The sequence below is a fragment of the Poecile atricapillus genome, chromosome 2 (assembly GCF_030490865.1).
Source record: "Poecile atricapillus isolate bPoeAtr1 chromosome 2, bPoeAtr1.hap1, whole genome shotgun sequence".
In the NCBI taxonomy this organism is placed as follows: domain Eukaryota; kingdom Metazoa; phylum Chordata; class Aves; order Passeriformes; family Paridae; genus Poecile; species Poecile atricapillus.
This window is the reverse complement of record NC_081250.1, coordinates 88,697,310-88,725,099: the sequence shown is the minus strand read 5'-3', so window position 1 is coordinate 88,725,099 and position 27,790 is coordinate 88,697,310. Positions and strand designations below refer to the sequence as shown.

The following is a 27,790-nucleotide window of genomic DNA, read 5'->3' as shown; positions in this document are numbered from 1 at the left end:
ATTCTTTGTATAATGACTCTAGCTACCAAAATCCTAGCCCATGAGATGATCTGGGCCTCTTTTCTAGTAGTCCTGCTATTTTTTACTCTCATGGTGTTGTTGAGATCTGTGGCATTTTTTTTAATTCTTGACAGTGAGATAATGGCTCTCTTTTCCTTGAGGAATCTATTCCAGAGCTTACTGCTCCTAAGATGGCACAATGATGGGAGCACATACAAACCAGCAGGGTAAGACTGAGCAGATAAATCTGTAGGAAGTTGTTCCAATATTTATTATGTTTTCTTTCTTCTTACCTGCAGTCTAAATCCATTATTTGTTTGTTGATGTTAAATTTTTAATTTTTTTTCTTTTATCCCTTCACAAACATGGATCAGTGTTGTGTCTTCCACTTAAATCATTTTATGACAGGCAAATTTAATTTAATAAACTGACTCTTTTACTTGAAAATCTCATGTTAGTCCCTGCTGCTTTTGTCACCAGCCTGTCCATAGCTGGTTGTTAATGTAAGACCTGAAGCTGAATGCTGCATGTGAGCAGTGATCTATGTGGTGGAGAGCAGTGGAGCTCGGTTGAGCCGGGCTGGTTGTTCTGAAGCTCAGAACCTTCACTGCCTGTGTTGGTGGCTGATGTTATTTCAGATCCATAGCTCTTGGCCTGCTGACTAACAGCCACCTCCAGCTCTCCTCCTGCTTCGCTCCTTCATCCTCATGGAACGCCACCCACCCAAACCGCCTTTCCTCAGCCACAGCAGCATGCATCTTTCCAAGATGAGTTTTGTTTCCCCCGTCTCTCCTCCCCCTGCCCTCACAGTCCCTGTGCTGAGTTTCTCTGTTCTTTCCATTTCTGCAATGCCCTTGCTTTGGTGGCTGTGCAGAGCCAGCGGCTCCAGCTGTCCGGTGACAGGTGCAGTTCGGCTGCCACCCCTCTGCAGGAGCTGTAACCACTGTGTTTTCTCTGCCAGCTCCGCTCTACCCGCGCTTTGCTCACTGTGGGAGCAGCCTGTGGCGCACATCTCTGCCCAGAGCGTGCTTTGCTGGCTGGAGGCGCCTCTCTCCAAAAGAGAGAGCCTAAGGCAACTGTGCTGCTGGAATAGGTGTCTCTGGTAAGTGCCTAAAGCCGAGTGGGCCGAATCCCACCGGCTACTTCCCACCAGCTGAAGTACACGGCGTTTTTTAAGAGCATGTTGCTGTTGCACTATTAGATTATGGTGAAGACTTTATCTGTGGCACTTTTAAAACATAATGAGTCTGTTCTCTCTTCCCCTCCAGGCACATGCTTTCCTGTCTCTCTAGAACTTTTCATTAGCAGAAAATTTGTTTATGGCTATTTTATTTCAATGTGGCTTGACATTCTCTGCCTTCTCTGTCCAGGAAAAAAATTGTCGGCATGGTTTGGTGTGACTGTAACTATTTTAACACCTTTTGCTGAATTCTCTATTCACTGAGAATAGTGAATATTCAGGGCTTTCAGGGCTGTTCTTTAATCCCTGCCTGTTGGGTGTCTGTAGCCTCAGATGTGGATGGGCAGAAGCTGCTGTCTGACCAGCCCAGCTGTACAATCGTGCCACCACTGTGAGTAGCAAGGATGGCAGAGTGGGGCTCTACACAAGCCCAAAGCTGCCTGAAGGCTTAGGATCTTTGCCTGGCATGCCTGCAAAATTAGTTGGCTTGCATGGCAGCTGGGGAGCTCCAGGTATTTCCCAGATCTCTGATGAAGGGGTTGAGACCAGAGGGAGAGGAAGTACTTGTGCGTACTCTCTCACCAACTGTACTTTTTCTTCAGCAGAGGGGGTGAGATTTTAATTTTGAGAAACTGCATTTATTAATTCATCAGAATTATTTTCTTAGGCTATGGGATTGTTAGCAGGCATTTCCTATTTTGTTTACAGTTAAGAGTGCAATAAAGCCTTGCTATCACAGAACCCACTTAGAGAAAATCAGTGTACCTACTTCTGAATCAGCCCCCATGGAAAGAAACAACTTGTGTCTTGACTGAAGTTATTAGAGGTTTGGCTCCCAGTAACTTAAAGGTGGGCAGGAGCAAGTGCCTTCATTTCCAGAAATCCTATTACTTGAGTGAGAACCAAGGGAAATCTCTTTGTCCTCCTCCATCAAATACGTGGGAGCACAGATTACATTGCACTTGTTTCTGACCTACACAAATGTGTAGCCAAACAGAATTTGGCAGAGAATACATTTTTGGAAAAGACTAATTTCTCTCTTTCCATTTTAGCTAACAATCAGCATTAGTCTGGCAAGTTGGGCATTAGTTTGCCACTGCACAGTGGGAGAAATTCTGAGTGTCGAGGAGGTATTTTAAAATATTGGAGTAGAAAGATGCTAGCAAAACTGAGCAGCTAATTGCACTTTATGGAGTTTATTGTGCCTTCAAATAGTCATGTGTTACTGCCAATAAAAATAATGGGAATTAAGTGCATACACTGATGAAAGAATATACATGAATGGTTTATATTTCAGTCTATTGAAATAACAGATTTCTGATTTTCCTCATTGACTGAAAATAGGAGCTATAACGATAAGAATTTTTTTATATTAATACTGTGAGCACATCTGTGAATTTTATTATCAAGTAAATGACCATGGAGAATGACACTTTTACATTTTAGTAACTGGCAATATTCTACTTTATTTTTTTGCCTTAAAGATGGAATAAAATTGTAATTAACAATGTTTAACTGACCTAAACATCATTGTAAAATGTGTACTGTGCAATAAAAATGTGATACACTTGCTGGTGTATAAAAGCCTTTTTAAAGCCCTGAAATTCCATTTTAAGAAACTTCGTGAGTATGCCTTTCTTAGGAAGTATTTGAATGATATAACAGTTAAGACTGCATGCAGGATGAAATATTTCAAACTCTTATTTTTCAGAAGGAATTATGTTAATGTTTAATTGTTTCAATGTCCAAGAGTTCTAGTCAAGGAGACAGTAATATTGGGTTTTTTCAGATTGTTACAGGGTAGTTCAAAGCATTTATTACATGTTTTTGCCTTATTTTCCTAAGTGAACCCAACTTTTCCCTCTCTGTTTTCACTTATGACATAAACTAACATAATTAACCAAAGAAGAAGTAGACCACTTTCTATTTTATAAAACATTCATGAAACAGAGTTGACAGCTGTGTTACAATGAATCTGAACTACATTTCATTACTCTTCAGAAGAAAATAAGCCAACTTGATTTCACCATATCACAGTGCTGGTAGAGCATGAGTCTTAGTTGTTTTACAATATTATATAATATCAAAATGTGTTGTTATAATTCTAGGAAACTGGGGGGAGGGAGGGTGTCAAATTCTTGGTCAATATCTGTTGCAGTGTAATGGAAAAGTTGGATGGATTGCAGCCACACAGTAAAAAGACTTGGTTCTTCATTTAAGATTATTGTTTTCAATTCACAGAAAGAAAAGTAGTCCAGCTTTTCTCTTTGGTTCTAGCAAACTACAGTATCCTTTCCATCTCTTTGCCTTATTCTGTTCAAGATGAGAAAAATGTGGGAGCAGTTGTTAAGATAGATCAATCCTCAGCTGGTTTGAACTTGGAGATGAATAGATGGGAATGATTGTCTCATTCTCAATTTTCCATAAATTTTGTTGTTAAATTATTGTAGTTTTATCTCAGAGTATATTTATTTTTTTAAACAGACTGTGCCTCGTTTTTTCTTCCCCCCTTCTCCATCTTTCATCTTTTAGATCACTCAGTCCCTCTAGTCCAACATGACAGTGTCTAGCATCATCTCCTGCCTTGTCAGAGGAGCCATCCATCCAACAGAAACCATGGCTGAGGCCGTAATTCTGTGCCATTTTTGTTGTCTGAGATAAACAGAGAAGGAAGTTACTCAAAGCTGAAATGATTTTTTTATTTTTTTTTTAATATGCTTTGAGCACCAAGGTCATCTGCAGCCTTTGTGCTTTGTTTTATCTTTTGGAGCCACCTGCCGGCAGAGAATATAATTCTAGCAAAAAGAAAAAATATTTTTTTTATTTGCTGTTTGTGAGGCTAGTGTGACTGTGAAAAGAAGCAAAAATAAGAACTTTTTTCATGATCTTATCATTCTTCATACATTTTCTATTTAACATTACTTTCTTTCTGTTCACCTAGGCATGGACCCAATATCTGTGCCGCTAGAAGACAATACTGGAAAAGAGGCTGTGATCTGTGACAGTAAAGTCTGTTCACACAGGTAAGTGAGAGCAGAGAGGTACTGAAGCTGAAAATCTCTGTAGTGACACTCAGGATGTGGACAGATGTACACAGAAGTCCTTGAGAAAATGGTGGAAAGCAATGAATGATTAGTGAACCAGGAGAATGGTCCTATTTAAACTTATACATTTAAATTTAAATAAATTGATTTAAATAAGTAAGTTGTCATGCCCATCATGTCTGATAGAAAACAGTAAAAAAAAAAAATTAAAAACTTGAAAAGGAGAGGAGAGACAGTACAATAAACTGACTTACACTCACTGGAATGAGTGAGATTTTTTTTTACTTGCTCCAAGCATGAGAAAAGGAGAAGGTGTCCCCAGTTACCTCCAAATGCCAACTGGGGGTCTCAGAAGAACTTGAATTCAGTTCCCACATTTAATAGTGATGATGCTGGAAGCTTTTCCCATTTCACTGCATGGATTTAAAATTACTAGAAACTTCTAAAGTTATAAACAGCTTTCCATATTTATAGCCCTTTTTAATTTTGTTTTGACCACCCATGTCGTTCAGTGTCCCCTTAACAATCTTGACGCACAGGTATGTAAGTTAAATAACATTCATTCTAATCAAGAGACATACCACTTCAGTGAATATAGCATTATGAATAAATTTATTTCCTATCCATAAACTTAAGTGTTTATTCATCATATTTTCTAAGAACTTCCCGCAGTCTCATTAAGTTTTCTGAGTGGCAGTGTATCAAGTGCCTTCCTAAAGTACATTTGCATCATCTACTATGTTTCTTTTCAATGAGTCTCTCGGTAAGTCGAACTAAAAGAGCCACTTAAAGATTTATGTCTTCCTTTCACCAAGGTATACTAATTCTTTGTAACCCTCTACGTTTGCTTCTTTGAGTAACACATAAACAAACCAGCAGAAGACCTGGAAATTTCCCTATGGAGCCATGCAGAAAATTATCTTCTCCTTCTTTTCTACTAGCTATTCAGATGATAAAGAGGATCTTTTCCTCAGAAGTGTATTTTCCTCAGGTAGTGGAATCCACCCAAGAGTCATTTGTTTTAACCATCTGTCCCACTTCCCTTAGTGTTGACTCATCCCTAGCCTCCCCATGGTAAGCCCATCTATTACAGGCTGTAAAACAGCCTGAGTTATCTTTCTCTCTGTGTGCATAAAATTTGTTGCCATACTGTTTATTGTAGCTTCTCTTTCAAATAACTGACTGTCATTTTTATTGTATCAAATTGGAAGTTTTCATGGAAAATTTCCTAGAGTTCTGTGAAGGAAGGAAAGGACAGAATGAATAAGAAAGCAAATATGAAAGCAGATTGCACAGAGTAGACTGCAATAGCAAATAAACAAATCAGGAAGTAAGGCAGGTTGAGTGAACAACAACATTGATGACACTCTAAAACTGCTCACAGATCCAATAGCAATTGATGCCAGTTTCCAGTGTTTCAGCAGAGAAGCCTCCAGGGCCAAAAATAATGATAAAAGCAATGCTTTGCAAGAGGATGAGAGGTGATTTGTGGTCTGGGGTCTTTTCTGCAGTGTCTAAGGTGAGCAGTGGGTCTTTGTTAAAAGGCTTTTATTCAAAAGAAATAAATTCAAAAGAAATACATTCTAATGAATGTATTTTTTATTTATTGATTCTGTGCTCTGATGCTGTTACTTTATCCAGTTCTGTTGGCTTACTCTGAATTTAGACTGAGATAACTGAGGAAAGTACATGATACAGAATCTGCAAGCAGTCATGTGAGGCAGTTTAATTTTGCAGCAGCCACAGAAGTTTAATGAGCCCAAATTTCCCTTCTGAAGCAATTCATCAGTGCTAGCCTTCATCCCAGCAGGGGCTGTCTATCAGCATGTGCTGCTCACATCAGAGGGACATGGCTTTCTGGTGCAGTGTGTAACAATGGACAGATGAAAGCAGAAGCTAATGTTGATAGGATTGATGTTATAGAAGACCCTAAATGCTCAAGGTTGCTGCTCTACTGAAATAAGCAAGGACACAGCCTCCTCTTTGACAGGTTGCAATATCAAAAAGATCAAGGGAAGTGTAGCTGTGGTAGAAGACAAAGGTGTAGTTAAGAACAAGGTGAACTGAGCCTGTTGTATTATATCCCGTGGGATCAATATTCAGACTTCATCTGTCCTTGTTTCTTGTTCTGTAAATTACCCTGCTAGAGGGACAAGTTGTAACGCACTGAAGCTAAATGACATAATAGAAAGATGAGTGGGAAACTCAAGGCAAACAGCAAGTGAAATCAGAGAGAAATAGGCTCTCCTTTATAAATTGCCTGACATGTGCCAAATGAAATGTAATGCTGACAGATGTAAAGTTATACTCCACGAAAATAAACACAAGCAGAAAACAAGTAGAATTGAGCTACAACAGAATGACTTTGACTAAGACCTTGAAGAGATGATGATACTTGCTCAGAAAATGGTCTGACAATAAGGGAAAGCAATTTGAAAACATGGGAGTCTTGGAATACAAAAGCTACACGGTGACATGTGATGAAATACCAAGAATGGTGGGAGTCTCTATCTCAGCCACTGTGACTCAAAGCAATAATTGTATAAAAGGAGGGCAAAATTTTCTTCCTGACTTATACAGTATAATTTCCAACAGGTTGCCAGAGGCAATTGGATCAGGAGAGATTTTAAACACCCCTAGTACCTCTGTGAAAGTCGAAAAGAATATTGGAGGAATTTGTTTCACCTGCACTGTTAGCACAGAAGATTCATGTGTTCTCATTAACAGCCTTCTCCCTAACACAGTGGTGGGCAAGGACACAGTTCAGACTGTGAAATCTCATGTGGACACTAGCCTTTTGGCCTCTTTCTTGACACAGTGCCTGCATCCCATACTCATACCAGAACAGCATCCCAGTTCTAGGGTATCATTGGCTGGATGCATCTGTGGTTGACATCTGTCCACTCTGAGTGGGGAGAGGGATGCAGAGCTGCACCATAATTCAAAATTAAGAACAAGCACTGAAGAGATACCTGATCCATGCAGGATTATAAAATCTCTTTGGCTTCACTTCTGGTGGCTTTGTACCTGTGTAATTCAGTTGAACCCTACAGAGCATTTTGCAAAGCCATGCCACTTCCTTTCAATCCTGGGGCTTAGCACCTTTTGCTGTGAGTAGCTGTTTTCTTGTTTCACAAATCAGATTGTTTCCATGCAGATCAACTTCTTTGGCTGGGTAGGACATCAAGGTGAGCATAGGAACATGACCACTTTCCTTGATACAGGAATACTCCCTAGATCAGCATCAGAATTCACATTCCTCTTACATTTAAAGTTAGATTTCAGTCAAATCTCTTGATGTAGTCAATGGAGAGTTGAATATTCCCACAGTGAGAATCATCCCATCCTGAGGTCCAATATAAGTTTGGAACTACTTATTTCTTTCCATCATCTGTGAGTGAAACCCAGACAACTGATTCAAATTAGATGTCTGGATTTTGGAAGATTGACATTAAGTTTACTCAGAGCTGAGGAATCTAATGTCAAACAGGATCAATTTCCAGTGGTCTGATTTGTGGCCGCCTTGGATTGAGAGAGGTGATTTCAAAGTCCCTCTAGGAAAGATTACTTACAGGTAAAGAAGAAAATTCTATTGCCAGCTTGCATAAATCACTAGACATTTTACAAGTAATGGAAATCATCTTTAGAGAGATACTTGGCCTCGTTTAGTGGAGCCATGTTTTAGTGTGAAATGTCTGTACTAACACAAATTAAATTAGAGAAGTAACATCATTGTACCTGATGGGATCATTAAAAATTACACACAGCAGAGCATTTTTAAGTTGAACTCAGATCATTCCTCTCTGTTTTTAGTAAAAAGTACAGACCAGAGTGTGACTATTTCATAATACTGTATTCTAATATTGTTATATGGGCAACCACTTATTGTACTTGAGAGTCAGTGTCTTCAGCATTGTGATTAATCCTTTATTCCACAGTAATTTTCTGTACTAAACTAAATTAGATCTTTTGAAAGTTGACTTCAAGAGGAATGGAGCAAAGCTGAGGAAATGGGGAGTTAGAGTCATGCAGAGTTTTACATCAAACATTCATCAGCCAATATGGATTCTGTACTTTGTATTGAAAGAAGCAGAATAAACATCTTCACAGTTTGTCTTCTGTTTTGCAAATTACAGTTTGGGCAATCAAATTTAAACCTCCTCTCTTCTTGTAATAGGGTAAAAACATATGACTGTGGAGAGAGAATTGCTGACTGGCTCTCTACGTTTCTTGGCCGTCAATGTCGCTTGATAAGACAAAGTTCAGACGTGAAAAGCAGGCCCCATCAGAAAAATACAAAAGGTATGTTGTAATTCTTAAAAATATTTGTGATTCCTCATGCAAACATCAGGCTCATGGACTTCACACTAAGAGTATAGGTACCCTGATAAAAGCTGAAAGAGTTATCCAGTGTTGATCTAGTCATCATTTTTATAACCAAACTGACTTTTTGTTAAATTTGGTGAAAAAATACAGATGCACCAGTACAGGGGGGTGAAGTTATCATCATGGCCATGATTTAGTTTGGAAACTCCAAGAACATTTTGAAAAATGATCATGAAAAATCTGAGAATCAAAGAATTTATTCATTAAAAATTCATAAAAAATAATTTATTCATTATAAAAATAATTGAAAGAGAAGTGAAAATGCATAGAATATATCTCTTGTAAACTGTTTTTCAAATTTGGTCAAATCTCATCTCCATCCCAGTTTCTAACTGCATTACTTCATTATCATTTGCAGGTTTGAGGGCATCCTTGGAATATTTCTTTAGTGCCTGGAACCAAATGAATAAGCTATTAATAAGACTGAGTAAGAGGTCAAAGGAAAGATGAGGTGATAATATTAATTTTTATGATCATTTTATAATGTTGGATTGATTGTTTTTTAGGTCTGTCATCTGCTACAAACCTCTCACTCTCTCTTGTGAATGAAGCACAGTACCTCCTGATAAATGTAGCAAGCATTCTGCAGCTGAAAGAACATATTTCTGCAAGGTAAGATGCTTCTGTCTCAAAATGTCTCTCACTGACCTTAGATTCCAGAATCTTGCCATAAAATGCCAATATAGGTGTTTCATGTGGAAATTTAAAGATAGTTACTTTTCAACATTCAAAATATATAGCTACTAGACTGCTATAATTACTAATTATTTTATGAATTCTGAAAATTTAGATTAAATGCATGAGCATCATCTGTCTACCAATGATCTTTAGGAAAATTTAAATGAAATCTTTGTCAAATGATTTGGTGGAAAGATATTATTGAGAACCAGCCAGCTTCTATTTGTCAGAAGAACAAGGATAAGTGGGTTTTCTCAACATAAATTGTCTGGCAGGTAAAAATATAAAGTCTTACTACTGGATGAACTATTTCTCTTCCATGGGAATCATTAAAATTTAGAGTAAATATGCACAATAGAAATACTTAAAAAGTATTTTCTGGACTGGAATAATTTTATTTCTTAATTTAATTTGGCTTTATTTATACAAAAATGGGAGATAGAAGCAACAAATGAAACACAGAGTCAGTCCATAGTTCAAAGATAACAAACCCATTACTAACCAAATTTTCATTTACAGACTATAGGATATATTTCTTATTGAATATATCTATGAAAGGTTCAGATTCCACAAAAAAAATCTTCCCTCAAGGCCTCCATGCAGGTCTGTGCATCCCACACCCCCAGCATTTGTCACTGCACTCCCTGTTTCTGTCTCTCAAAACTTCTCTCTTGCTTCTTCCTGGAGTCATCTCCTCTCCTCTTACACACCCACCACACACATCCCCTGCATTGAAAATTCCTGCTTTGAGTAGAAGAGGAATATCTGTGTCTATATATCTGCAGCAGGATATGTATATAGCTTCAGGATTTGAAACCACTGACTGAATGAAGCATCACTGAGACCACTGGAGCTTGCACTGTCTAAGGATTTTCCTTCTTTCAGAGAAGACAGTTGGACATTTTTAGAATATTGTGGGAAATGTGTGTAGAAAAGGTTTGAACCGGTCCATCTCTCAGTGTTTTGTTTTTGTTGGGTTTTTTTTGTCACCTTCTCAGTGACAATTAATGCCTTCTTGTGAGGCTTGACTGGCTGGGTTACATCTCCTTGGAAGGGCACTTCTTGCAGACATCCCTTGCTCAGGGCTTTTTTCGTTATAAGACTCAGTGAGGAACCTTCCAGATATAGGATTTGAGTGCAAAGATGAAGAGTAAGAAGCAACAAGTGAGGACAAAGGAGAACAAGGAACTTCAATAAAATACTCAATGTCAGATGGTAAACTGATTTCATGCCTAATGTCTTCCAGCACAACTAGGCTTGTAATCTTCCTTTCCTCAAAGGAAACTCCAGATGTGACCAGAGCTGAAATGGTGGCTGAGAAGCCTCTTGCTTCCCACCCTGAAGTGTGAGTTGGAAGTGTCCTCCCTTCCATGCATTTTGCCATGCAGTGCTTCTTCTGGGTGCTGGAGAAGTAAATTCAGATATACAGCACCCTCATTCTGCACTGTTACTAAATCATGGTGTATGAACTTTCCAAATATAGAACTATCCAATATGCTTTAAAGAACTGCACTTATGGGTCTTCATTAACTATTTGAGGGTGTTTAGAAAGTATTATTTAGCTTCTTGGTATGTGGTTTTGTTTAATAGAAACCTGCTAAGTTTTACAAAACAATTTCAATTCTCAATTAAGTTTCCATAATTTCACTTTGTATCTTCCATAAGTAAAAACTAGTCTTCCAGTTTGCACTTGGCTCTTGAGAGGTGATCTAAAACAGAAACAGCAATTCAATTAAAAATTAGAATGCAGTGTACTGTTGGAGGGCTACATGTACCTGCAGACATTCATCTCCTGGTGTTTCCATTACAGGTCACCTCTATGAAAATCCCAATGGCCTGGCCTAATGCTCAAATGTTACTGTTAGAAATATAACCCTGAGGATATAAATACTAATTTTCAGGTTTGCCTATTAAATATAAGTAATGCATTCTTCATCACAGAGCCCGCTGCTGTGACAATCTAAAGCACCTAGGCTGACTTTGGCACATTACACTGATTTTCAAAACAAGTCTGTGTTGGTATCTCCAGCATGAATGTACCTGCCACTCCATCCAACCAATGCATGTTTAGTGGAAGGAGAAATAATGGAAATTTACTCAGATACATGTTGCCAAGTAATTATACATATTTCTGAGGGCTGGGGGAGGTGCAAGAGAGGTGAGGTATTCTGGATGTGAGCCCGTGCAGGTCGAAGGCAGAGAGCCCAGGGATAGGGGCACTGCAGTCTTTGAGTTCAGCAGCAAGGGGTAGATTAGTAGAAGCTTGAAGTTTTTTTCAGCAGCTGCCTCAGGACACTGCAAGCCCAGCTCTGAGGTTACTGGGGCTTTTGGTGCCACCCCCCCAATACAGGCTGGGGTGGCAGGCACTTAGATTTTGCAAAACACATTGAAAACTAGAGGCTCTACAGCAACCAAGCTCCAAGAGCCCACAGCAAAGCTGGGAAGTACGGCAGCATAGTTGAACGTGTTCACAAGTAACTGCTATTTTCCTCCTTGTTTGTATGAGTACTGGCATAATCTACTCTTCCCGTTGGCTCCCACCTCCTGCATTTGTTACAAATGGTGTCTCAGCCATGGGATTACCTGTGGGATCTTGAGGGAAAACCTGTAGCCTTACAGCTTCCCATCCCACCTTCTACCTCCAGGCTGCTGGAGCCCTTGTGAACACCAGGGCTTGGTGGAGCTGGGATTCTGTGGTTTGGCTAAAAGTCTGCACAGGCAGTTTATCCTCACGCATTTTTGTCTGTTAGAGAAGATCATCCAGACTGTTTTACATAACACCAAGCTCTTTTTTTTTTTTTTTTTACCTAACAGGCCTCCTCTGCCAAGACTGCTTGATGAGAAGTTTTCCCTGTACTTTGATTTTGCATGTTTTTTCTCTAACTAAAATACATTTTAAACTGTATGTCCTTATTTTTTTTTTTTTTTTTTTTATTTGAGGCAGAAATACCTCTCTTCACTGCTTATCGAGGTTTCTGCCTCTGCTGTAGGATGTCATACTCCAAAATTGTCAGGCTACAGCTTATGGAGGATCAAAAATGGAGGATCAAATTGTCCTTAACAGCTAATGCAAAAAGAAGTGTTCTTCTCCACTAACAGTGACACTGAGACAACCCTCTGGCAAATTTTACAGTGTCTTTTTTTATTTTTTTTTCTGGTAGTGTTCAAGTTCTCCTTTAAAAGAAGAGTGAAGAATGACAATTCGAAGATGCAGCAAGATTTCTGATATTTGTATGCAGTGTGCTGCTCTTTCTGTCTCATATACATTCTCCACACTGACACAAATCTACACTCTGGCAGCTCAAATGCTTATAAAGAGGGGGAGATATCACCACACCGAGATTAATTTTTTTTAAAACACCTATCGTTTGGTGGAATCTGCTGCCTCCCAAAGGCAAATAATAATAATATGAGGGATATATTCTCTCATAAAATAATTTTACTGGCCTTTTTCACCTTCAGCAACTGCTGTTTTTGTCCCTTCTGACATTGCAGCATGTGCAGAATAAAATTTTATTTGTCTTTGGTTCTAGAAGCTTCTATTTCTACAATATTTAACAAGTCAAATGATTACTAACTGAAAAGATCTTTTTATTTGTTACCATTAGCCTTACATATGATAACAAATTGAGAATTTTCTCATATGCATGGTTCACAATCACCCGTCTACTTGTTTTCATACCAACAGTTCCAGCTTATACCTCTGAAGAAGCCACCTAGATGGTTACATATTATAGTTGAGAGGTTTATAGTTTAATACTTTGTGCCCTTTCCATAGCCTTTGTAATAAAACTTGGTCCAGATTATTCTGGAGAAGTGTTTGCTTATCACATGAGCCACCAGATTCTTACAGCACAAGCATCTAGTGCAAAATTAGTTCATAATTTTATTTTTTCTTTTGCTGTGTCAACTCTGTGAGGCAGATTGAAGGAGCCACTGGAAACAGAGGAATTGATCCGACGTTTCCGTGCCAACATTGTCATCAGTGCACCAGAGTCGTTTGAAGAGGAAGAGTGGGCTGAGATTTCAATAGGTGCTCTGCAGTTCCAGGTATGACCTTTTCTTTCTTGTCCATGTGCCAGTGTATCACAAAGAATTTTGATTCCTGGAGACAAACCAATTTTTGCAAGGCTTTGCCTGGAATATGGACAGCACACTTTGTGCAGGTGAAATTTATGAAGTGTGTAAAAAAAAAACAAAACCAGTGATGTGTCCTGTGACAAACATACTGCAATATATTTAAGAGATTTTGCCATATTTCTCCACACTTTTATTGAATTTCATCATTCATAGCATTTCTTATCTTTATCTATCTGGACTGAATAATAATCAGGCTTTTTGAGGCAGAGTTTACAGCCCATATTTAGTCAGCACATCAGCAGAGAATACTTGTTGCTGTTAAGCACAGTAGTCCAAATGTAGCCTCACATTACTGCAAATCAAGCAACTGATTGCCAAAAGACTGGACATGAATACAAGTGAACACTCAAGGTCTACTGCCCTCTGTTGTATACATCTTATCCTAGTCTTCACTCAAGGAATGTTTCTAATTCTAGCCTGGTAGGGTTTTTTGGTATGTTGTGCTTCATATCATAGCTGACAACACAGGGTCCTTTATACTTTAAGGAAAATGCTGAAGAGTCAGACCTTGTTTGTAAATACATTCTTTCAAGAAAAACTCTTAACAAAAAATATGTAAAAGGTACACGTGACACCTAAGGGAAAGAAGCACGTGTGTATTAAATGTTCTGCTGAATTTGTCTGCTCAAGAGATATGAAATATGTATTTGAAGATGCTTTGCCTAGGATGTGAAAGTGGTTTATTCATTGTTTTCTTAGAGACTATAATTTAAGTGTGAATGACAGGGGTACTGAGGTCAAATCCAGAAGATATGATAGGCATCACGCCTTTTTTTTTCTGGTCAGCATAAGAAACCTTTTCAGCAAGGGTGGAAAATATTGCTTATCTGCTCTCTTTCTTATGTGTACTTTGATCAGTAAGCTGCAATATGGGTTGCAGAAAACTGAGGAAAATGTCCTGTAGGTAAGAAATGAGGAACACAAAGGACAAAATCTGTGGTGTACAGGTTGTTGGAGGCTGGAGTTACATTGGGGAGTTCAGCTGAGGATCCAGTTAGTAAGTTACTGTAAAATGACAAAATAAAAGGCATTCCTATTTCTGCTATTGATACACTTTAGGATTACAAGGCAAGAATAGAAAGAGAATTTAGAGAAAATAGAAAGAGAAAATAGAAATTATGTTAATGCTTCTTTATCCCGCAAAAATAGTAGAAGCTGTTGAACAAAGTAAAGCAGGGAAAAAATATTTCCTTCTCTGTCTTGTTGTTCTTTTAATAAAACAAAATTAGAGCTGTAGAAAATAATTTTCTAAAAGAGCTGATGTTTGGTGTTGATGATTACACTGAAGAGTTATACAAGCAGTCTAGATGCATTTCAAAAACCTGAAATATCACTTCAGATCAGCACATAAAATGTTTGAAGTATACAGCTTAATTATTTGCCTTATTTGAAATTTATGGCACATTTTACAAAAGTAGAATGTGTATACTGGGGTACTGTAAGATGGAATTTCTGTAATGTACAGCTTTGCTAAAGTTAGGGATGCAGTGTTAAGTGAAAGTGCAATATGTCGTCCTTCTCCATTTTAAAGCTCTAAGAAGAAATTTGTTGCAGCGTTTGTTTTCTTTATTTTCCCCGTAAAAACATACTTTAGTTCAAACAACAATTAACTTTAAGAACAATTACATATGGTATTAACATAATCTATAATACATGATAGAGGATGAATTATTTCTTCTGATTAGGTAAACTTGTATATTTAAATATTTTACATTCTGAGTCTCTAAAAGTGTCATGCATATAAGAAATATATTGTGCATTTCAGCTGCGCTAAAACAGTCCCAAAAAAATCCTCCTTGGGTTGAATCCTGAGGCATTGGCTTAATTTTGTATTCAGCTCTTTGGACAAGCAGCCCTGCTAACCCACAGAAGTGAAGCCATCAGGAAATACAAATATGTAAATGTCTGGTATTTCTCAGATTCTGTCTCTGAGAAAGTTTCCCTTAAGAAAAGAAAAAAGTGAATTAAAAATTCAGTGAGACTTTTGCGAGTAGACCTCACATTAGGTGAACAGACTTGACCTTTTACATAATGAAAGTTTGGAAAACCACAGGAAAAGTATGCAAAAGGTATGTGTTTAAGATATTATGATGGTTGGAAGCTTGTACTGTTCAATGCTGTACTTCTTTGATAAACAGCCATGAACTTTCTTTAACTAAAATTTCAGGTTGTGGGTCCATGTAGCAGATGTCAAATAATCTGCATTGATCAACAGTCTGGGGAACGAAACAAAGAAATTCTGCAATCCCTGTCTGCTGCCAGAGGTAGAAAGGTCAGTACAGTACTTCAAAATAGTTGTAATGAAAGATGTAATGACTATTGCATGAGTAGTGAAATACCTGCTGAGAGAATATTCAGATGAGTTGTTATACCATTTGGATTTTTTCTGTAAAAAGAGGATGCACTTACAACCCAGATATGGCATGGTTTACTTCTATAAAATGCTCAATACATTTTTTTATTCAGAAATGGACTATTAATATGCATTGTTTTTAACTCTGCTTGCTTTTTTTCCATATGTGCTTCTTTACAGTGTGTTTATTTTGGTCTTAAAAACACATGCTGATGCACTGATATCTTTTAAGAAAAGAAATACACTGAAAAATCAGAAACTGTTTGATATTATATTGTCGGTGTGTAAGACTAAACTTTATTCTTATCCTGAATAATTAGTTAGCATGAAAAACAGAGCAGATGTGAATATAGTCAAAGTGGAGAGTAATTGCTTAGGAAAGTGACCAGAAAGTAAGTGTGAAATACAGGTGTTTATTTGAGGTCTTGCTTCCTAAGGTTGTATTACTTCTTGGAATGGAGAGTGTTCAGATGATTGCTAGACAGTTCGGCATCCCAAAAGCTCCACAAATCTCCTCATACGTATTTACTTAGCTGAAAATCCTTATTCAAAATTCATTGCTTCCTGTTGGTTAAGCTTCTGTTGTTAAAGTGTCTCTGGCAGTTGGGGCTAGGGAGCTTTGCCAGTACCCGCCAAACACCAGAGACAAGGCACAGCACCAGCACAGAGCAATAACAAATAGGCAGAAAATCATTCAACCAGACAATGCACAAACAAGTTACAAATACTGCATTCTATGTTTGGACAAAAAAAATAAAATAAAATGAAATAAATTGATTCTTCTCAGTGACTCATTAAGCAAACAAAGGGCTTTCTTTTCGTTGGCTGTTACCCTTGGTGAATAGCCCTTCTGGCTCAGTGTCAGAGCCACCCCAGTGCAGTGAGCTGGGGGAGACACAGGCAGGGCCGGCTGTCGAGGCACAGCTTCCCACTGACCTGAGGTGACTTTGGCTTGCTCAGCAGGCTCTGCCCCAGGTCACCACAGAACATGGGCCTTTGTGAGATGAGCTCCCGGCCACGGTGGGTAGCCTGAGGACAAGGGCCCTTTCCGAGTAATGGTGAGCCACAGCTGCAGCATCTGGGACACTTCAGAGCACATTTGGGCACTCGGGACAGGAATGCTCCCTGCTGCCACATGAGGTGTAGTATGCAGAGGACCTTTTCTGCCCATATGGGTTTTACTGGATTGTGACTTGAAACCTCCGTAGAGAGAAAGCACTCTGTATTCAGTGAGAAAACGGCAAAACCTTACTTGGGATACAGATTCTCAGGAGAGGCAAAGCATCTTCTGCATGTTTCCCACAGCAAAGATGAGCTCCTCTTTCATTCTGATTAACTAAACAATGCAGAGATTTTCTTGATGCACTGCTAGAACCAAGTGGCTCATTCAAACAGGACTAAGGCAAAGAGAGCAATCCAGCCTCTCGAGAAGAAGCTGGCACCTGATAAAAGCCGCACGGCGAGGCAGGCGCTGCTGATCACCGCGGGGGAGTGCTTTCTCTCCCTCGGCTGCGCCGATGTTCACACTGCAAACACACGGGCATTCAGCCTGCCTTTATTTTTTTCCCAGCCTTCAGCGCTGCTGGCAGATGGGATCTTGTGAGCATGCCCTGCTCTGCATAAGGGTGAGTCCCTGGCATAGGTGACAATTTAAAGGGAGAGTTTGAACTGGTAGCTTTACCTGGTCTGGTCCGAGAAGACCTCTGAGTCTATCGCTCCTGCAGGTCACCTCTGTGGTGACGGGCACCAGCTGATTATCAGGGAGCAGCACCCAGGAAAGACTACGGCATTTTTAGTGTGCTCAGCAGACCTAACAGAGGACGTCGATCCAAACCTTTCACAGCTCTCAGTGGGGAGAGAGAAAGAACATCAAGTTCATGTGGCTGTGTTAAATCACAGAGCTAATCCTTGGTGACTCATATCTCTACCATGTGCTTTTCTGCTAAGGAGTCATCTAATAGACTTCATTTTCTTTTTTCTTTTTTTTTTATCAGATGCAGATTCAGTGAAGGAATTCAGCAGCGTTTGCTCCCATCTGTCAATAATCTAATTCAAACTCCAAAAAAACTGTTGGAGAAAAATAAGATTTAAGATAATTTCCCAGGTTTTTGGAAAGCTGCTGTAGCAAGTCGATTGCCAAAACATTAAAGACACAGCACATTGAAAAGGGAGACAGATGTCAATATTTACCATTTTATTTTGTTTTTTCCAAGATTATGAACCTGAAAAAATTACATTGAAATTTATCAAACAAGTACCCCAAATGGCAGCACTGCCAGTGAACTTCAGTAATAACCTAAATAATGTAAGGCTTGTGAGAGGTAGTTCGATATTTATTTTTAAAATCCTGCTTTTCTCCATTCCTCTGAGACGCTGAGAACCTGGTGCTTCAAACTGAAAGATGGAGCCTTTGCATAGATGGATTGCAGCTGAAAGTCAGAACCAGCTACTATAACTAGCCACACAAGCAATTTGCATCTTTCCTGATAAATGTAAAGCATTTTCCTGATAAAAGTGCTGAAGTCTTGCCAGCTACTTTTTACAACACCTTTTATGTCATTGTTAGACATAAAATGTAAACACCTCTATAAAGTGAACTTGAGCTCTGCTTTCTGAAGAAAGAGTCGTAAAGGATTTCTTCTGTAGTTTTTGACTGGAAAGGAAGGATGAACTCTCCTCATGTGACAGAGTGCTCTCTGTTACTGCTGGAGATTAGGAAAGACTAGCTAGCTCCTTTAAGCAAATGGCTACATGCTGTTTCACATGCCTCACCACCTGACGCAGCGCACACATGGATGGAAAAGGGAGAACACAGATTTCCTGCGTCTCTTTGGTGTTTTGCAGATGCTGTTTAGTGCTAATGATAGCGGAAGCCCTGTGGGTAGATTTTCAGCAGTGCTATGAGCTGGGACTTGCTGTCAAGGTAGCAAAGGGAATTACTGCATTAGCAGTCTGCCCTGGTCTAAATGTACAGATAGCAGTACATCAAGGGAAATCCATTATGTTTGCACATGCCTTCATACACTAAAAGGCTTGTGTTTTTTCCCAGTGGCTGTTGATCCTCCTTTAAGTATCTCATTGTGCCTTGGGAGATCTTCTTTTCCTGCAGAGTTAGATGCCATGCCTTTGAATTGCTTACTGAAATGTTAGCAAGGATAGCAAATAGCCTCATATCTGATGCGTCATTATCATTATTTTCATAGTAATGCAGGGCTTTATACCATGCAATGCTTTTCATTCAAATATCTGGTGCATTTGAGAACAGTGATTGTTGTAATTAATAGGCCTCTGAAATAGTATGGTTCTCTTTTCTCATTGGTGGCTGAACTGGAAAATGCATTTATTTAAGGTAGAGCAAAGAAAAAACAGTTTTTAAGGAAACATTCTACAGTCCAGATATTTTCAACAGAACAACATGGGGTTTTATTGACACCAGCTTAAAAATTTCCCTTTGTCCAATATAAAAAATCAGTATGTCAAAAGTGAGTACTTCCGCTCTCCTATTTTTTCTCCTTTCCACTTTCCTATTTTTTTTTCCACTCTCTCATATTTTCCATTACGTTATTACATTAAAAAAAAAAAAAAAAATTAATAATTGCATCTCCCAAATCTTTGGATGAGAGGGAGGTTATATTACTGTATGAATAAATTATCAGATCTGGACAGGTAAATTTATCTGCTGGGATATGGCAGCTGAGAGCTACATCTGTGGGCAAAATCCAGAACTCACCCATCCAAAGCTAAGTAGTAGGATGCAGGATGATTTATGTGTTTGTTACACATTCTAGCAGTGTATTTCTCTACCAGGTTCTACTCTGTGTTAACTCATTCTTTAGGAGCTCAAAGGCATCTCACCTCAGGCTTTCAGCAGATGTAGCCCCTCAGGTTTCTGTCTTACAAAAGGGGATAGTGCACACAGGGTATTTCTCTGTCACTGAATTTCTGAGCAGAGCATATTACTGTTGATACAGTAAATTAACTTGAAACAACATGCAATAATGACAGCATTTCGTAGCTCCTCCTTTAAGTGAGTGTGATGACTATCATATGATTCACTATTGGCAAGAATATGTATGTTTTCTCTATTTCTCCCAGCAGTGGTCTGCTTTTTTCTAATCAAGAAGCTGTGAATTTTTTTGTCCCTGTAACATTTTACAGTCGTGGGAAGAGTCTCTACTGCCAGATAAAGCCACAGAGTTCACAGTCCTGCACTCGCTGCCCAGTTCTTGGTGTGTTCTGGGAAGATTATATGCACAATAAAATGCCCTTGAAGTCAGGAAAAGGTAGAAGCAGCAGGCAGAGATTATGCAGTTCACTGTAATAACTCTGCAGGGTGTAATCTCTGTGTCTGAAAGCCCCATTTTTCATCAGAAATGTGAGAAGGGCCAGTTGCTACATTTTGTCTTTCTCATGAAACAGAGCTGAAGTGGCAGATGCAGCTTTTGTGGTTGCTTGGCAGGGGTGTGTGTGTGATTGCTGTTATCAGTACTTGCTGAGTCATTATTTGCAATTATTGAAAAAAACAGGGAAATTTCCTTAAAAGATGTTAAATCCACGTCTGGCCATCAAAGGCTAAATTTTGGGTTTAAGAACATTCACAAAGAAAAAAAAAAGAGGTGGGTAATTCTAAACTGGCATTACTACTAAAATCTGTATACCATCAGTATATCATCACCTTGGAAACTCCTTAGGCATTACTCACTGAAAAAAACACTGAGACTTTAGATGCCAAATCAGAGAAGGAAAATACTAAAGACCAGTATTAAAACAGTTTTGAGAGCTCCTGGAGACAAGATGCATTCAAACATGTGTTTTCTTAAATATTTCTGAATGTTTTAAGGTGCATTAAAAAAAAATCCTGCTAAATGATTTTAGATAACAAAAATTGGTAAATAAAGTTCTTCACAGTGAACAATCTGCCCAGATTTATTTTAGTCTCATTTTAAGGTACATCAAGATGACAATACAGTAAATATAAATAAGAACATCTCATGCATCAGATAAGCTCATTTACATGGATGAGTTATAAAATTCCTTCCTGTGAGAAATGTGATGTAGCATGAATTAGTATTAATTTTACAGCATTTGTTTTATAATTGCCTGATTTTTTAAAAAAATTAAATCATGGCAGTTGTCATTTTTGCATTAGGGTATAGGAGGTGAATCCACCTTATTAACCACAAGGCTGAAAAAACGTCATTTATGCCAATGGAGAAACTTGTCAACTAATGAGAGAAAAGGAAAAATGGAAAAATGAGACTATGCACTTTAATATTTTAAATTGAACAGTTACTAACACCATTACAGCATCACAGTTGATCCAACAGAGTCACTGTGCTAGTGGGCTGGGATCTTACAGTGCTGCAGTCATTCCTCGGCATTAACTTTAGAACACTGACCACAAGGATGTACCCTGTGTCCACCAAGCACTGACAGTGTTGTAGCCACTGGTACCCAAAAAGTGCCAGCAGTAGGATAGGCCTGATAGGTCCAGCTCATGTCCTCTACATGTCTACATTGAGATGAAGGAATAGCAGAGGTAACCAAAAACACCTAAGCTTAGGACCTATTTTTCTCATTGATGTTTAGGATTACAAATGAAACAGAAAGACACAAATTCAGGGTCTGAGGCCATGTTTGGATAGATCTCTGCTTTACAGCATCTCTCTTACTTGGGAATAAGTCTCAATCTTACCTCTCATGAATTCTTCAAAGACTGATAACTGTTCTGCATTACCTCATTGCTGCATCTTTATTTAATTACACAGTGAAAGAGTAAAAGACAACATACTGCCTTCATATTTAGTCTGTAATTCATCTTTTTTTTTTTTCTTTATTGCAAGCCCTTTTACCTACTATTTTTTTTAAACCTGCTCTAAATGTAATTCACTCAGTTTCAGGATCATTGAACTGAACAATGGCAGTAAATGTAATCAGGAAATAGAGGATAATAGAATTTTGTTTTTAAGTAATTTCATTTGCTTATTTATTTATTTATTTTACACTTTATAATGACTTGTACATTTTAACTGTAGTCTACCAAAGCAAAATACTTTTTTTTGAAACCTACAGAAAGAGACAAGAATATGAATATTGGGTTTCCAGGGTCCTCAGTTTAAAGAGCAAAGACATCCTGAAGTCTAAAAATCTGTTATCAATTTAACATGATCTTCGGTGTTTCTTTTTTTCCTACTTTACATATTTTTTTATTAACTATTATCCAATTCTTTGGAAAATATTGTCACGAGATGACAAATCTTTTTCTTGCATATTTCTAAATTCCCCACTGCTGGAAAATAAAACCACAAAACCACACCAGTCTCTTCCTGTGACATTTCCAGATCACACCCACAACTGTAACACTCAACTGCTAGTGATCAAGATCTCACATAAGAATGTGGACAGTCAGATCAGGTCTTTGGTGCCTGTGAGGGTTGCATGGTCAGGGGCAAAGTGGATATTCCTTTCTTTTCTTTATTACTTAATATCCCAAAGACCTATTCTAAGTATTTCTACTATTTATGCAGGATGGATTCACAGGTAATGACACTTAACAACAAGTGGGAGCAATGATAAAACAAACTTTCTGAATATTTTCTGTAGAACATACTAAAATATTCATAAAAACAAATGAAGGGAAACTCACAAAGGCTAGGCAGAATAAAGTTCTGTTAACAAAGCAAATAATTCATGGTAGGAGATGCAAGACTTCCTCATTGTTGGAACATACCAGTGTAACCATGCTGCAGAGTCTTTGTGACAGTACATTACTTGTAATTGTCAAGCAGCCAGAGCAGACATTAAATAAGGTTGTGAGGGAGTATGAATTACATATATCATACTATGGAGCTCATAATGAAATAGTGTTATTTATCCACTTACTCAAGCTATTCTTCTTGAATAGCATGGCATTAGCTTCTGTTTACTAGCCTGTTATAATTAATGACTTAAGAATGTTCTTAATTACATGGACATGGTACATACTTCCTTATTCTTAAAGCAGTATTTTTCTTCTAAACATGTCCAGGTTGTGAGATCCTCTATAGATTTGATTACTCTAACATGTGTTACATCTTAATAAATATTTTGCTTTTTTTCAGACAAACTTCGGCATATACCTCATGAACCAGCCCTTGCTCTCCTCCTTTTCAGATATTTTATCAGTTGGATCTCAAGTACTTCCAGTGCTGAAGGAGAATACAGAAATTCAGCCTCCGACATCTAGTGAAGAAAAACGTTCAGGATAGAGTCTCTGGTGGAGATGAAATTTTTATGCAACTACAGGGAGAAGTCAGTAGTCAGTTACTCAAAAAAAAAGGAAAAGCTTCCACTCATTTACTTCTGATAATTTTCTGTTTGCTGTAAATGTTATCAGATGGCAAAACTGTTGATAATTACAGCTCACCTACATGTTTTTGCTTGTGATTATGTTGCAGCAGCCATAACTCTATTTTGCACAATTGCTTCAGGATGCAACAGGTTTGATCAAGTCTTACTGGTAGATGACTCCCAAAACAAGCCCAGTGTTGTTGTCAGAAAGCCACATCTTGATGAAGGAAAGTAAACACAATCATACACTACTTCCTTCTACTGCTTCATCAAAACCCTAATTAGGAGTGAGGATGCAAGGCATATTTTAGAAACAATGTGGGTGGGAAGAGAACAGTGGGAGAGTGGCATGAGAGTAGCAGTGCATTCAGCTTTTCCAAAAGAAAACTGAAGGTGATGTGTAGACAGTCTGAAAGCAACGGAAGTGAGGGAATTATTGAGAAATCTGTATCTCCTTTTTCAGAAGTAGTGTGTGAGAATGCCAACAAGGCACAAAGATGATGAGGATTCAGGATGCCATTTGCAAAACACATTGCCTGTGAAGGAATGCCATCCATTTGTTCTCAACTTCTTTCTCTTCCATTTGTTACTTTTCCGTGCAATTTATTTTACATGATATCTTCCTTGGGATTTTCTGTGTAATAATGTCCTTGCCTATGGAAGGGGAGTTGGAGCTAAATGATTTTCAAGGTCCCTTCCAACCCAAGCTATTCCATGATTCCATGAGTTCCACACTCTTTTTTCCTTATGTATTTGTGGATGCTGACACATTATTTCTAATTAGAGATTTTTCAAGTAATACAGTCATTTTCTATACAAACTTCATTTCTCCTCAGCAATGTCTAATGGCCACTTAAGGGAACTCGAGAGTTTGAATGCTTCTCCATCTCAAACAGGTCAAAGTATTTTTTTTCTTACTGTTTGTTCATTTCATAATGCCCTTCTTTAACAGCTGTTTGAAGCTCCTAAACAAGACTCATGCTTTCTGATTTATGAGAGCAAATGTCTGAAACCTTAGTCTGGAGTATCAATTATTGGGAAAATTACGAAAAATAAATATAGGAAGACATGGAGCAAAAATGAAAACCCACATGGAAAGTCTGTGTAAATCAAGACTGAATACATTGAGGCCAGATGTTTTATGACCCTCAACAGGTGTCTAGCTAGCCATGGGATGATTTCATGCTTCTAGGAAGTCCTTCTGGAAGACAGAATTCTCCTAGACTGGCTGCTCCATTGACATCTGGGAAGTGAAATTTTGACCCTGCTAAAAGCACAGTAAAAACTCTCACCCAATATGATTTAGATCTTCCTTGGGGCAATTTTGGCTCCAGCTGTGTGAAAGTGCTTCTGGCTGAAGCAGTCCTTGAGTTGTTTGAGCATATCCCCGGAGGGAGGCAGGCGGCTTTGTGAAAGAGTTGGTCCAACAGCCATTCTGAAAGGAGAGCGACTACCACAGAGCAGAATAGAATGGGAAAAAGGAAGCTCATCAGCCAGTGCACAAATCAGAATTCAAAAATGCACTTTCTTCTTTCTCTCTTTTTTTTTTTTTTCTTTTTAAATGCATAATGGTTTCCTTTTTCTTTTGTTCTTTTGAAGAACTGGTTTTACTCACTTCAGCTGGAACAGTCTCTCAGCAGAGCTTTGTAATGGAAATGAGAAGAAACATTATCTGTTTCTTACAATCTGCCATAAAATACATGGAAAGAGAGAAGTTTTTCATATGTATGTAAACTGAGAATCTGTTTTCAGAGTTGTACCTTCCACTTCAGAGCCCAAGGTCTGCTCCTTGATGCCTACTTTGAAAAGCAGGGGGTTTATCTCTCTAATAGTCAGTTATCTGAGGTTGTAATGAGCAGGCTTTTTTGGAACCTTGAAAAGCAGTTTCCTGTTATCTAAATCTCTTAACTGCTTCACTCTTTGCCTTTCTGTTATGCAGAGCATTGCTTTGTTGGGTAGAAAGCCAGCATAGCTCTGGCAGATTAAATATGAAGAGACCTGTTGTATGCTGAACTTCAGTCATCTCTGGTGCTCTGCTCTGTCCTCTTCACCTCACCACTGTGGCATTTGTTTAACGTGGCACAGAATTTAGAAGAGGAAATTGAAAACAACCTCAAAAAGCTCTGTTTCACTCATTATTACATTTAGTACAAAATAAGTCAGTTTGGTACACAGTGGGTTGACAAATACTGTTTGTGAGTATCCATAGTGCAATGTATGATAACTATGGATGAGAGGATTTGAACTTTAAAAATGTCATGCTTGGTCATTTTGACCTATTGTTTACAGTCAATTACACATTCTCTCTGCTGTGGCTTAGCAATATTAGATCAAGAATAGTTTTGCCATTTTACAGGGGAAAAAGAAAGATTTTCTCTGATGTATGAACATACTCATTAGTATAGTCTGCATTTCCCAGAAGGAACGTCCTTGTGGTGCAGTGGTAGGAAATGTCACAACACTTCAGATTGATGGAAGATACATAAGGAATCTTTCAGCTAAATAAAGGATAACATTTCCCTTCTAGTAAGTGGAGTGTTCCTGCCAGTACTGATATGTCTTTCCATCGATGGAGACAAATTCTTCTAGGTGCCAAAACTGTGGAAAATCTTGAAGTACGAAGAGTCACTTTTAAATGGCATGCACTGTAAGTTTGCAGAAAGAACATCCCTCCCATAATGTGAAAAAATAATTCAGAGGAAGAAGAAATTTAGCATACTGCAACCCCAAGGACTGCAGATACAAAAGGGGCATAAACACTTTGAAACGCTATATAAAAAGTATATTTTCTCTAAGGGTTAATTTCTTAACTTTTCAAGTATATAGAAAATAAGACTATTTCATATGGATATAGCCTCTTTGATCTAAATACTCTGACTACTGCAAAATGAAACCTTTGGAATAATTGCAGATGTATGTTTGCCTTATATGGATAATGAATGTACTTAATACAGCATAATATAATATTAATATAGCACCAGAGTGCTATATGTAGAAAGTCCTCTATATATTTGAAAACCAAATCCTTATTTACTTGCAATGAATTATTCAGACACATTCCATTCTCTGTGAGACTTAGTTCCTTCTCAAATCTCAAGGTAAAAATGGTGATTGTTACAAGCTCTAATAATAGCCAGGAGGCTGAAATCACAAAACAGAAATCAGCATTTTTAGGAGAAGTTTCTGAGCTCTGTTTTTTTCTGATATGACTAAGACATTTCAGATTATGATTTAGATACTTTCAATGGTGTCCTTCAAAGTATAATAAAAATTTTAGGTCATCTTTCTGTCAAAATTACACCCAAATCAAAATGAAGGACTGCATTAAAAATGTGATTATTCTTCATAAATTGTAGAGATTATGCTATGCAAATGTTCTTTCATCTGGTTTTTAACTTCCTTGGAAATTAAATCAATAAAATAGATATTGTGTTTGATGTGTCTGCTGGTGATGGTTGCATTCCTGACCTTCGAGCTCATGAGGTGCTCAGTTCTGCTTGGAGACATTGCTGGGCACATGGATGAGTATGTGGCTCAGGACTGAAGGGATGTCACATTGCTGCTGGGATTCACAGGTGAGGTATTCCTTCCAGCTGTGTAGCCACATTCCAGTCACCTGCACACTCAGGCCCTGCACAAAATGAGCTCATAATCACTGGTTTCCTTTAAAATATGTACAGTCAGTCCAGTTGAATCCATCTCTTATCCAGAGGTTGGAGCTTTCTCCAAGGGTGAGATGGTGAGAGAAGAGATGGTTTATTTCCCTCTCCTTTCCCTGGAGGAATCCAGCACTGTTTTTCCTCACTGTCTGACCTGTCAGTTGGTAGGGGAGACTGAGCAGGAGTTGGTGTGTGTAGGAATGTCAGGGAAGGCTTGTCCCTGCCTTCTCATGAGGTCTACATGGAAATGGTCTGTGACTCACAGGGCCAGCAAGAGACAGACATGAATGAGCACAGTGAGGCAGGATCCACACGTGACTTCGAGCTACTTGTTCATGCATTTTTTGATTCACTGAGTGTGGGAGGGGAAGAAGAGCGGGACTCTGTAACCCAACAGGTAGGTCACTCCCATGGAGGTGAAATGTGGGTACATCCCTGTCTCTCGTTATACACCTATCATGAGGCGACTGCTTGGGGAAAACATAGGCATAGCCCCCAGAGAGGGGAGGAAAAGGCAGAATGCTCCTTTCAACTGGGCATTTTGAGACAGTGGGTTTGCAGAGGCAGCCTTGTCTTCTTCCTCTGGCCACCAGTGTTTAAGGAAAAGGTGGAACTTCATCAAGAATAGAGAAGAACTTCCCAAGTGTGTTTTGGAATAGGCCATTAGGGGAAATACGAGTTTGAGTCATCAAAAGATGAAATCAAAATGTACCTACATTTTTGGCTTCTTGGTAGGTGTACTGGTGGCAAGGCCAGAGTGAACCGGAAAAAATGTGGGAGAGAAAGAAAAGTCAGAGTTTAAGAGAAAGTTGTGATGCACATGCTTTCATCACCCAGTTTGTTACATTTTTTTCCACAAAATAAAGGATGTAGGTATCCTCAGGGCCATAAATCACATTCTGAGAACTCAAAGTCATTGACAGAGAGGTGCCTCTTAAGGAAGGCACCATTTAAGAAGCTTCTCTTCCCTTCTTTTTGTGCCAACCAGTTGCTTTGCTGGTCACTTGGTGAGGTGGTGGTT

General features: G+C 38.5%; 1 protein-coding gene across 2 annotated transcripts in view; it reads left to right on the top strand.

Moving 5' to 3' along the window:
- Positions 1-26,541, top strand: part of MOCOS (molybdenum cofactor sulfurase) — a 213,433-nt gene extending 186,892 nt beyond the window's left edge. The window contains exons 10-15 of one of the 2 annotated variants that reach the window (XM_058830908.1): positions 4,122-4,203; positions 8,402-8,526; positions 9,117-9,222; positions 13,212-13,338; positions 15,596-15,700; positions 22,882-26,541. In XM_058830908.1, the coding sequence (XP_058686891.1) occupies positions 4,122-4,203; positions 8,402-8,526; positions 9,117-9,222; positions 13,212-13,338; positions 15,596-15,700; positions 22,882-23,028 (692 nt within the window). In that variant the 3' untranslated portion in view covers positions 23,029-26,541. Of the gene's footprint in view, positions 1-4,121; positions 4,204-8,401; positions 8,527-9,116; positions 9,223-13,211; positions 13,339-15,595; positions 15,701-17,775; positions 18,017-22,881 lie in introns of those variants that run through there. The other variant, XM_058830909.1, reaches the window with a different exon arrangement.
- The last annotated feature ends 1,249 nt before the right edge of the window (positions 26,542-27,790 follow it).